At 42.4% G+C, this 12,245-nt stretch overlaps 1 protein-coding gene across 1 annotated transcript in view; it reads left to right on the forward strand.

The window, feature by feature from the left end:
* Positions 1 to 12,245, forward strand: part of MYO7B (myosin VIIB) — a 63,234-nt gene that overhangs the window by 8,766 nt on the left and 42,223 nt on the right. The window contains exons 9-14 of the mRNA XM_044435523.1: positions 26 to 102; positions 3,576 to 3,695; positions 4,035 to 4,177; positions 6,972 to 7,182; positions 10,014 to 10,149; positions 11,807 to 11,970. Coding sequence (XP_044291458.1) covers positions 26 to 102; positions 3,576 to 3,695; positions 4,035 to 4,177; positions 6,972 to 7,182; positions 10,014 to 10,149; positions 11,807 to 11,970 — 851 coding nt within the window. The remainder of the gene's footprint in view (positions 1 to 25; positions 103 to 3,575; positions 3,696 to 4,034; positions 4,178 to 6,971; positions 7,183 to 10,013; positions 10,150 to 11,806; positions 11,971 to 12,245) is intronic.

Below are 12,245 nucleotides of genomic sequence, written 5' to 3' on the forward strand. Positions count from 1 at the left end.
AAAGTTTGCTCTTTTCTTTAACTAGCTGCTGTGTGTGAAAACTTGGATTGCTGTACTGTACTGGATTCTGCACACTTTTCTATTGCAACCAAACTACTTGAGGTACTGCCATTCCATTTTCTTTATTTATTATCCCATTTTGGAATTGCCTAATAGCAATACCTCTCTGGGTGGTTTGCAGCAATTGGAACCATAGAACATTGTCATTTTCACTTGTTTTCAAATAGTCTCCAACTTATGGTGACCCTATACATGAAAGCCCTCCAAAATGTCTGGTCCCAGCAGCCCAGCTCAGCTCCTGTAAATTCATAGCTGTGGCTTCCTTTACAGAATCAATCCATCTTGTAGCTGCTCTTCCTTTTCTTTTTCTGCCCTCGACTTCCCCTAGCATGATTGTCTTCTCCAGTGAGTCTTGCCTTCTCATGATTGGACTTGAGTGTGATGGCCTCAGTTTCATTGCTTTAACTTCCACTACAAGTTCTGACTTGATGCAATATAGGATCCACTTCTTCATTTTCCTTTTAGTCCAGGGTATTCACAAATCTCTCCTCCAGCACTGTGTTTCAAACACATCTTTTTTTCCTATCAGCTTCCTTCACTGTCCATCTTTCACACCCCAACATAAATACTCCAGTGAGGATGATCTTGGCCTTGGTCTCCAGTGAAACATCCTAATGCTGGATGATCTTTTCTAGTTCCTTCAACACTGCCCTTCCAAGTCTCAGTCTGATTTCTTGGCTGCAGTCTCTAGATTGATGACTGAGCCAAGGTATGCAAAACCTTTCACAATTTCCATGCCTTCATTGTTGACAGTAAAGTTCTGTAATTCTTCTGTAGTCATGATTTTTGTTTTCTTAATATTCAGCGACAGCCCTACTTTTGCATTTTCTTCTTTCATCTTCATCAGAAGTTGTTTCAGTCTATTGCTGCTTTCTGGTAGTAATATGGTATCATTCACATATCTTAAATTACTGGTGCATCTTCTGACAGTTTTCATTCATCCTTCCTCAATCCAACTTTCCTCATGATATGGTCTGTGTACAGATTTAGCAGATAGGGAGATAAAATAGAATTTGCTCTGACACCTTTGCCTATGGAATATCCTTCTGTTCCTCTATATCCTCTCCTAACAGTAGCGTCTTCATTGATAAATGATGCAATGATAAAATACAATATAAAAATATAAAACATTAGCACTATAGCATTAAAAATCCCAATATATCCTGTATAGCCTCAATGCAAAGATTTAAAAATACTGTACCACATTTTAAGCACAAACTGAGAACCTAAAATGCCTGATACAATAGAAAAAGTTTTTATCTTGCATTAAAAAGTGCCCCTCTGGGAAGCTCTTTGCACAAGTAGGGTAGCACCTCCTCCTAGCAGCCACTCGTTCACTTCTTTTGTTGAGGGCTTTCATCCCATTTATGGCTTTGGATGTTAATACAAGAGCTTTGAATCAAGGCCAGAAGTGGACTGGCAGTCAGTGCAGATGGAATAGTATGGTGTGATATAACCATGAGGGCCAATCCTCATTAACAATCTTGCAGCCTTGTTTTAGACCAGTTGAGGTTTCCCAGCCATTTTCAAAGGCGGTCCCACATATAATGCATTGCAGTACCAGCCAAGAAATTGTTGGAGCATGGAAAAGTGTATGTAGGTTACCTCTGTCCAGACATATAGTTGGCATATCAGTGTGAGCTGATAAAAATGGTCCATGCCACTGAGTCCACCTGTGCCCCTAGTGATCCAACCACAAACTTGATCCCCTGAGGGAGTACATCTTAAACAACTCTTAGCTTGGCACACCAACCACCCATGAACATCTCAGTCCATTGGCCTTCATCTACTCCCAGGCACTGTTTTAGAATGCCCACTGCTTTACTGGAGTTTGATGAAAATGAGAGGCAGAACCCAGTTCATCCATATATTGGTGACCCTTCAGTTTATAATCCTGGGCAGCCTCTCCCAGTGACTTCATGCAGATTTTAAACAGCATGTAAGATAAAAGAGAGCCCTGTGGTAGTCCAAGACTAAAGAGGAACCTTCCTGAATCAGCCATCCATACAGGAGTATGGAGAAACCACTGTAGTGAGGTACTTCCAACTCCCAACCTAAATTGCCTATCCAGAAGTATATCATGTGTGATGATACTGAAAGCCACTGAAGGGTCCAAGAGAATCAACAAGGTCATACTCTCCCTGTCCCTCTCCCAGCAAAGATCATTGCACAGAGTGACCAAGGCAACTTCTGCTCCAAATTAAGCTTGAAGCACAGTTGAAATGGGTCTAGATAATCCATTTCATTTCAAAGTGCTTGGAGTTGGCTGGCAATTACCAACCTTGCCCTGGAAGGGAATATTAATAAGTGACTTGTAGCTGTTTCCATCTTTTGGGTCCATGTTAGGCCTTTTCAGGACTTCCCTAATAACTGCCCTGTTTAAAGTAGCTGGAACCACTCTGTCTCTCAAGGAGGAGTAGATAATCTCCTGGGTTCAGCCAGACATCCTCTCCCTGTTAGATGTAATAGGCCATGACAGATGAGAGGCAGGCAGCTGACCTGGCTTGGCCAAGAACCTTGCTTGCATCCTTGCGTCTACTAACAGAATTGCATTAATTGTGTATCCAAGTCATGAACAGTGTGAGCAACTTTGTCTTCAAAACGTCAAGGAAACTCATTTCAGCATGCTATTGAGGTTTCTACCTTCTCTCCCCATGGCCCAGATTGCAAATGAAAGCACTTTGCTGCATAATAATGAGGAAATGCAACATCAAAGGAAAGGAACGCTCCCTTTGCTACCCTCACTATCATAGAGTGAGATAGAGTCCACTATGTTTGGTTGGACTTCCTCCACCTACATTTTAACCTTCTCACTTCTTACTTCCTTGCCCTTAGCTCAGGGATATACCAAGGAGCTGCCTGGGCTCTGCCCAGAGGAAGGGGGCTCTTGGGAACAGTTGTGTCAACTGCCCACCTAATCTTCATCTTCCATTGAGTAACCTGGACTTCTACAAGACCACTGGCCATACCAGCAGGAAATTTGCTAGATCCTCTGGAGTTCCTCAGAACTGATTGGCCTCTGAAGGCTACTCACATATTACGTACCATATTATTACATTTCTTCCAAGATGCTCAAGGTGCGGATGTAGCTCCCACCCCAAGTTCTCCCTGCAAACAGCCCTGAAGAATAGACAGAGAGATTATGTCTACCCCAGGATCATCTCCTTAGCCTCGCGGATGAGTTAGGAGTTGAACTGAGGCCTTACAAATATTAGTCTGACCCTATCCCCTACACCACACTGTCTGTTTTCTAGGTTTTGTCCATTGCAATGTGTGAATTGTAGGCAACTTCAGTTTGACAGAAAGCCTGCTATGAACTTTCTCTAGCTTTGACCATGAAGTGCTGGGGGATTGCATTCTGGACTCACTGCTGTCATGGCAGGCTAGTCTTGCCAAATACTGTCTCGATAACACTTCTCCGCTTTCTGTTTACATGCCTCTGCATGCCATCTTCTAAAGCAGATACACCCCTTTTTTGCCAAATATCCTCTGTCTTCAATTATATGCTCCTATAGGTGGATTCTGGGGAACTCCACAGCAGCCTTACAAACCACTCCATCATCATTCGAGGGGAAAGTGTTTCCATGTCCCTAAGTGTGGCCCAAGCTGCTGATGTGAGAGATGCCTTTGTAAAGGTAAAGTAAATCAACAATTCTCCCTGCTTTTTTTTTTTTTTACATTTTGTAGGGTGACATGTGCGTTCCATTTTCAAGAGCCAATAAAAATCCTAAGGATAAAATCCTACAGTGTCCTGTTTGCAATTCCTGTGTTGATCCACTAAGAAAATGGGAAGTCATGGTGCCCAGCTGCAGAGCTACATAGATCAAGAAGGAAATATTTCTGTCCTTTGCTCTACCCATCAGTAGGCAATGGGGTTAGGTCTTCATGGGACATACTGCATGTTCTTCTTGCTGCCAGTGGAATTATTTATTGTGTAAAGCCTAAACCCTTTATATTCCTTTTTCTACATTCAGGCGATCTATGGCTTCCTCTTCCTTTGGATAGTGAATAAGATCAATGCTGCCATTTACAACCCCCCTTCTCAAGATCAGAAAAACATACGCAGGTCCATTGGGCTACTGGACATCTTTGGCTTTGAAAATTTTAACTCAAACAGGTATGGCAGTCCAAATTAATCTGTTTCTGGGTTGTTGGAGAAACATACTCCAAGTCAGAAGCATGTTGCCACTGTTAGTTTTGATGGAAATTACATTTCAGTTAATTGATTGCACCGTGGAGGAGAATAGCATTGCTGCACATCCTCACTTCCACACACACGTAATGTGTGATGTAATGATGAGTGTACACATGAGGCAATGATGAAAGTGGGTCTAAGTGGGTCTTAACCAAAGATGTACTCACATGGTCAGTGTATGTGCTATGCTCTGACGGATGGGTAATAGCTACTTCTGAAATAGCTCAGACACTAATTAAATTTCAGAATCATGGATTTTACATACTTTTGTTTTCAAAATGCACAAGCACATTCAATACAGAAGAGAGAACCTGCTTGGTTACTATACCCACCCTCTAGTTAATGGCTGAAAACTTTCAGGGATCAGAGGAACTGCTTGGCCTTCCTCTTCTGAACCACCAAGGGCTTCCACCCTTCTCCAAATCTGCTGCTGTGGTGGGAGCTAAAATTCCAGGAACCTTTTATTGAAAGGCATATAGGGTACATGTGTCTTGTTTACATGCACAAATGCATTTCTAGGAGGCTTCTGGAAGAACGTTTGTGCTTGTAAATTTGGTGTGCATGCCTTGTTGCAATGGAAAACCACCACAGTTTTGGCCACTGCTACAGTTTCAGTGCCCAGTTCAATAGTGGGGGAAGAGGCTGGCGTTGCAGATGTGGCCGGGTGGGAGTGCATGTGTAACCTAAGGGCCACATGTTGCTCACCCTGCTCTTTGTTCAGTATGTGGACCAGCATGCTAGTTCCAATAGGCTTAATTAAGAATTAGGAAAAGAAGATGATTAAGGAAATCAGTGTTTGCCAAATAAGATGGCGCTATGGATATGACAAAGCTGTGGGTTAGGAGACTGTTCAGCCAAGAGACCTCAGGTGCTGGTGACAGTGGTAGGCCACAGGGACAGATTTATAAAGTCATAATTGCATTATTTTCAATGTAGAAAAATCCAAATAACTTCATTTCATGGTTGGTTTCCTTTAGTTAGAAGCATGTTTTGGGTGCCAGCTGCCCTTGGATTTCTCTACTTCTCTTTTGTAATTAAAAATGGGGCATATGTCTTGCTGGCTTACAAAGCTCTAAGTACTAAATTGTCCAGAAAGAACCAAAAGAAGGATGGGGAAACCAAACGGAGGATAAGGTATCATGAAGGCCTTTGGAGCCACAATGTAGTTCAAAATAGAATTTGGATGGAGAGCCTTTGAACTAGAGATTCTTCTTAGTATTCCCAAAGAGAATAATGTTGTATTCAGCCCAAGACTTTTAGAAGCCCCTTCCCTGCATTCTAATCTCTCCTTGACTGCCTTTCCTTGGATTTAGAGCTGACAGAGCTCACACATAGGTCTTGCAAAGCACCAGAATGGCTAGATGGACCCAGAAGGCTGTGGCATATTATGTGTGGACTCTTGCTCTGAGTGCCCAATGGGGCACTTTGCCACGAGACACCATGTCCTCTCTGGGCATGCAAGACTGAAAGATCTCTTTGAGCAAATGTGCCATAAAGGTGAAAAGTGGAGGAGTCTGCCCTGAAAGCATGGGATGTGTGCCAAAGTGAAGCAGAGAATCATGGCAGGAAAGATTAAGAAGGAAGCAGTTGGACCTCAGGTTATTTTTAGAACTAACACCTACCACTCCGAGGGATGTTGCAATTGAAAGAATAAACAATTGCTGTCCATGCTGTAAGAAAGTTACAGGATTCAGAACAAAGAAAACAAGGGACTTGCTGCCTCTGAGGTTTGACCCAACATGAATTAGAACAATAAGTTGGCTCTGAGGAATGCAAGGAAAGGTCAGGGAGGTTCTTGGACACTTTACTTATTCAAGGCTAGCTAGCTATAAGAAGCTGCATGGCACTACATTCAGAGCAAACAGTATCCCTGAAGATCACCCAAGTGCCTGATCATCCAGCTCATCCTGAGCCTGTTGGCCTTCTGTTGGGGACCCTTCAGTACTGAGCCAAATGTCAGTCTCTGGACTGGCAAGGGCAAAGCTACCTCCATGAGTTGGTTGTCTGGCTCATTGCCTGGTAAGCAGGCAAGTATGTGCATGTTTCCTCAGTGACAGGGAGCAACTCCCTTAAATCTAATCAGTGGAGAAAGTTCATGGACACTGTAGCTCCTCCAGGGCTGTCCAGAGTCTTGCTGATGATGTTCCTGGCAGCTTTCCATGCCACTCCTTCTGGAAGCAAAATGGATCATGGGGTGTTGGGGTAATGTCAATTCAATATATAGTGCAGAAAGCATAAGTGAGAGAACCAGCACATTGGAAGTGCCTCTGCAACAGCGGATGAATGCATACTGATGTAACTTCATACTGAAATATACGTTACAGCTTAATTCCAGCGTGTCTTTAAAAGATAGAATAAAATAAGATCATCTCCAACTACCCAGTCCATATTAGCCCTTGCATTAGGTGAGGAATCATTGCAACACTAGTACTGGCTGATATCTGGCATTGTTCCTTCTTAAAACAATTGCTCTGTGGTCAAGGTCAGAAATTATGCTATTGTGAAATACACATATTAAATATTACCCAGTGCTACATAAATACATACATATTTTTATGGTCTTGTGTAACACTGATGTCATACCTGTGCTAGTGGCTCTCTGTTTTGTAGCATTTATACTTGATTTATTTTTGTATTTTCTCTTATCTAAACCAAGCTGGGCATATTTATTGAACGGTTGGATGAGCATTTACAAAAAATGGTTGTGTCCCTGCAGTTTTGAGCAGCTGTGCATCAACTTTGCCAATGAGCACCTCCAGCAGTTCTTTGTAGTCAACATCTTCAAATTAGAGCAGGAGGAATATTTGGCTGAGCATATCACCTGGGATCATATTGATTTCACTGACAACTGTGCAGCTTTGGAAGTGATTGCACTCAGACCCATGAATATTGTGTCACTTATTGACGAGGAAAGCCGGTTTCCTAAGGTGAGTGTCATTTCTCTCCCCCACACCCCCGCTCCCCGGGCCACTGCAAGGAAGAACTGCAAGGAGTTCTCATATGGATTCTTGGAAAATTCTCCTAAGAACAGACATAAAGATGAAAACCCTTCTGTCCTCTACTTTCAAACCAGAGGCTGGCATGAAGAGTAATAGTTTTCTAAGGTTGCAATCTTGTGTACACTAACATGAGAGTAAGTCTAATTAAAAGTAAAGGGACCTACTTTTGCATAGAGCTGTGTAAGATTGCACTGTTAGTAATTATGTATTTAAAGTACATGCTTCCAACCTGTTAGCCTTTGTGGGCTGGTCCTAATCTCCCATGCAACATTTTCCCTATTGTGTGAGTTCCACGAAAAAACCCCACATGGTGAGGGGGTTTGAAAGTATCAGAATAGCTAAGAGCAGTGCAGCCAGGGGGCATGACTCCCACTAGGCAGGTCCCTTGGCAGGATCATACAAGGCAGAGCTGAGACATCAAGCAAAGTTGTGTCTACCATCTGGAGGAGTAAAGGTTCTATCAGCAGAAGACAGTGATGATCAGTGTGGAGAAAGACCCGAAGGCAGCAGCACTAGCAGAGGATCCTTCACAGGTAATGACAGTGTTGCCTTAAGCCAATTCTGGTTAGTACTGTGCAGAAGGCGGCAATGGTCCACCACTTCTGAATATTTTCCTATCTTGAAAAATGGATAATCTAAGATGAAACAAGAGATAGTGCCAGAAGATGAGACTCCCAGGTGGGAAGGCACTCAACTAGCTAGTGGGGAAGAGCAAAGGACAATGGCACTGTCACGAATGACGCAACTGGATCAAAGCTGAAAGGAAGTCTGGTGGCTGGCATGCCCAGAAAAGAAAGGAAAGTCTGATGCTGCAAACGCGTACAGATGGAATATGGAAGGTGGAAGTATGAATCTAAGACAACCTGGAAACCATAAAGCAAGAAACTGACTGGTTAAATATTGCAGTACTTGGCATGAGGGAGCTAAAGTGGACTAAAATGTGACATTTTCAAACAAAGTGTTTTACTCTGGAAATGATAAACTCTGAAGAAACAGAGTGGTTCTAATACTGAGGCAAGATGCAGTACAAACTGTATAAAGCTATACTGCAAAGTCCAACCAAATACTTCCAATTAGATCCTTGGAAAACTTATCAAAGCCATTATTCAGGTCATCAACAGAAGTTGAAGAAAAAAAATCAAAAACTGTTATGAAAGTATCCAAGAGCAAATTGATAACACAGCAAAACAAGACAAGCTGACAATAATAGGTGACTGGAATGCAAAAGTGGGAAACAAAGCAGAATATAATGATTTGGGAGAATGGGGCCTCACGGTAAGAAATGATGCAGGAGAACAACTCATAGAATTCTGTGAAGCCAGTCATCTGTTTATTGCAAATACATATGTCAGGCAACAAACCAGATGACTGTACACATGGACATATTTTCATTCCCAAGAGAAATCTTTTTCAGTTTCACAGGTATTGTCAAGCATATGACAATATAATTGCTTTTTACAAAGAGGAAGATGGATACACATATCCTTAAAAAATCAATTTTAAAAATATAAATTAGGAAATGCTATGTTCTCCACCTTTGTCAATATTCAGTCACTGCTTGAAAATATTTATTTTCCTGCAAGCCTTTAATACTATCTAGAATTTTCTTTGTTTAGTCCTTGTAGTATATCGAGTTTTATTACACTGAACTTTTCTGTAATATATGGCTTTGTGGCTTCATCTTATTGCTATTTTTTTATTTTTCTGCTTTACAAGTCATGTTCAGTACCTCCATTTTGGTGTCTAGATATACTGTATAGGAAAAGGTAATCTCTGGTTGTGCTGGTTGTAGTAAACAGTGGTTCCTCATGATTATAATTTGTGTGGTTTTAACTTTTCTCTTAGTTTTTATTGGTTCCTCTCTCCCTTCCTTTCTATCCCTGGGGAAAAAAAGGTGGTGTAAAAAGTGCACTGTATTTAAATTCCTCTTGGGAGAGCTTGCTTTTTTCCTCCGCAATCAGGATATGTCCAGTTTCTATATTGGTCACTGAACAGAAATGGCTCCTTAAATGTGAGCCCTGCAATATGGCTCTTTTGGGAGAGACATCTGGAGCTGCTTACGGTGAGGCAACTTGCTATAATTCATTTCAGGTTCTTTGTGTCCCTGGTTTCATGATACAGGAAAACAGTGCCTCCTATGTGTGTCTTTTCCTACATGAGGGGTTTAACCGGTTGCTATATGGAGGCTTCTTCTGTTTTCTTTGCAGGTGAAAAATGCACCTCTTAGCTGGACTTTTTCTGTGGCTTTGTATTCTCTGCCTTTCTTTATATTCTCTTAACCAACTCGAGGTGGCACTGTGGTATAACAGCAGTTACAGCAGATTTTTGTGTTTTCATCAGGCTCTTGTCCCATTTCGTTGAGATTCAGAGTTTAATACCAGATTTTTTTTTTTCCTTTTTAAAAAACCTGCAAAAAAGTCCTGAAAAGTTGGGAGAGACCCTTGAAGGACAATGACATCTTGAAAGGGTCCCTCAAACTTCCATGTGTGAGAGACTACAAGCACACAATCAATGCCTCATGTGGAGAAACTGAGTTCAGTGGGGCTTACTCCCAAATAAATGGATGTATGATGCAGTTTGAAATCACTGGACATCTCTTAATATGGCTGAGCGTTCTCACTTTTTGGATGCACTGCCTTTGTCACAGATCAGATTTTGGTTTTGCTTTTCTTTTGGCACATTTTCATTGTTAATTTTCAGTAACACACAGGAAGTGAATTACTTTGTTTCATCTCATGCTATCTTTCTTTCGTTTCCAGGGAACAGACACAACCATGCTAAATAAAATCAACTCTCATCATGGCAGAAGCAAGATCTATCTTCCCCCAAGGAGCGTCCATGATACAGTTTTTGGTATCAACCATTTTGCAGGTGTTGTTTATTACCAGTCAAAAGGTGAGTGAGGAACTGCAGGATTCTGCCCTGCACGTACTCAGTTCAGCTTAGATTGCTTTTCTATTGTGCAACTGTGGCTCCTGATGTGTGGCAGTTTGTGGGTGCTTCAGATGATGGCATAAGAGCCTTGCTGGGTCAGACCCAGGGTCCGTTTAGTCCCACGTTCTGTTCCCATAGTGGCCAACCAGCTTCCCATGGGACGTGAGTGCAGCAGCGCCCTCTCACCCAGGTCTCTCGGCACTGCTACACGGAGGGATGCTGCCTCTGATGGGGAGCTTGCATGAAGCCATCAGGACAAGCAGTCATACATAGCTTATCCTCCATAAATTGGTCCAATTTCTCTTAAAGATTGGCAACCATCACTACATCTTTACATCTTGTAGGAACAAATGCCATATTTTAAACTGGTGCTGTATGAAGAAGAAACACCTTTTATCTGTCCACCAAGTAGCCTAATGGAATGACCCCAGTTCTAGTATTATAAGAGAAGGAGAAAAATATCTCGTCTACTTTCTCCACATCATACCCAATTTTGCACACCCCTCTGATTCCCTCCTCTGATACTTGCCCTTTTTCTAAATTAAACACTCCCAGATGCTGCAAGCTTTCCTCACCAGGGTTTGTTCCAGCCCTTTGATCATTGTCCTTTCTGCACTTTTTCCAGCTCTACAATATACTTTTCTAGGTTTAGTGAGTAGAACTGTACACAGTTTTCTGAGTGTGATTGCACCATAGATTTGTATAAGCAGAATACGAAATGTTATCATCTTCCATTTTTTCCAGGCATTTTCTTTTTAATGAGTGAAAGACTGGCATTATGGAGCAATGGTGGGATGAAATACTTGTTTAACTGCTCAGTTTTGCTGCACCACAGCATCACTTAGAGATCATGTAGTTAAACCCACAAACAGAGGAGGAAAAACTCTGCTGTGGGGGAAATGTGTAGAGTAGGGTTGCAATGATCCTGCAGCATTCGGCTCACTTGTGTTTGTCAGGCCTCTTTCTAAAATCAGAGTTGGCTTGGGAAGTGAGTCGAGTCGAGAGGAAGTCTGCAGACTCTTGCAATTGGCAGCAGGACTCTTCTTGCACAATGTGGCCGCCTTGCGCAGCATGCGCTGCCCACAGAGGGTTGCAAGTCACGTGTGGAAGAGGGGCGCCCCTTGAGCGGTGTTCACGCGGACAACCACATGATGGGCTCGGTGCAAAGTCAGAGCTGGGGCCACAAGAAAGTAGGCTGACATCTGGGGAGCTGAGCTGAGGGAAGCCGGTGGATTCCCACCCTCAAAGTGGACTCTACATAGTGTGGAGGAACTGACCCTAATCCCACAAAGAATCAAGAAGCAGAAGTCATGCTGAAGTGGTGGGTTAGAAAGCTCATCCAGAAAAGTCCAGAGAGAGCTTTTTCTTTCTCTTTTCTGAATCCTGTAATTCAATGTTATCAGGGTGACGTTTGCTTTATAAAAAATTACATAGCTATATTATGTGGTGATGTTCAGAGAGCCTTCGGGCTTTTGGGCAGCATAAAAATGAAACAAACAAACAAACAAACAGTGTGGGAAAGAATGTTGTTAATATGAGGAGAAAACATGCCGCAGTGTACTTTGAACATGAGACTGGAAATGGAATTAAATGGAAATGTTAAACTTTTTACCCGTAGGTTTTCTTGAGAAAAATCGTGACATGCTTAGCTCGGACATAATGCAGTTGGTTCATTCATCCAAAAACAAATTTCTGAGACAGCTCTTCCAAGTAGACACAGCCACAAATGTGGTGCCTTTTGGCCGTGGGAGTATCAGACATCTCAGAGTGGATCCCCTCAAGGTTAGCCTTCCTGGCATTGATTTGAAATGTGTCTCCCTGCCTGGGCTCAGAGGGACATTTCCTGTGTGTCACCTTCTCTGTCAAATCTAATCTTGCTGCTGGTGCAGTTACTACTCTGCACTATTCCTTAGCAATTTATTTCAAAGCAGCAATAGCAATTTGAGATGTGGTCTGTTCAGTCATTTAACCAGCGTTAGTACCATGGTTGTGAGCTTAAGTGGACTCCGGGGGGTGGCGGAGGGCAGGAAGGTCTGGAGGAATGTTGTCCATGGGGT

Source organism: Varanus komodoensis, unplaced genomic scaffold (genome assembly GCF_004798865.1).
Source record: "Varanus komodoensis strain SLA01 unplaced genomic scaffold, ASM479886v1 scaffold1, whole genome shotgun sequence".
Classification (NCBI taxonomy): domain Eukaryota; kingdom Metazoa; phylum Chordata; class Lepidosauria; order Squamata; family Varanidae; genus Varanus; species Varanus komodoensis.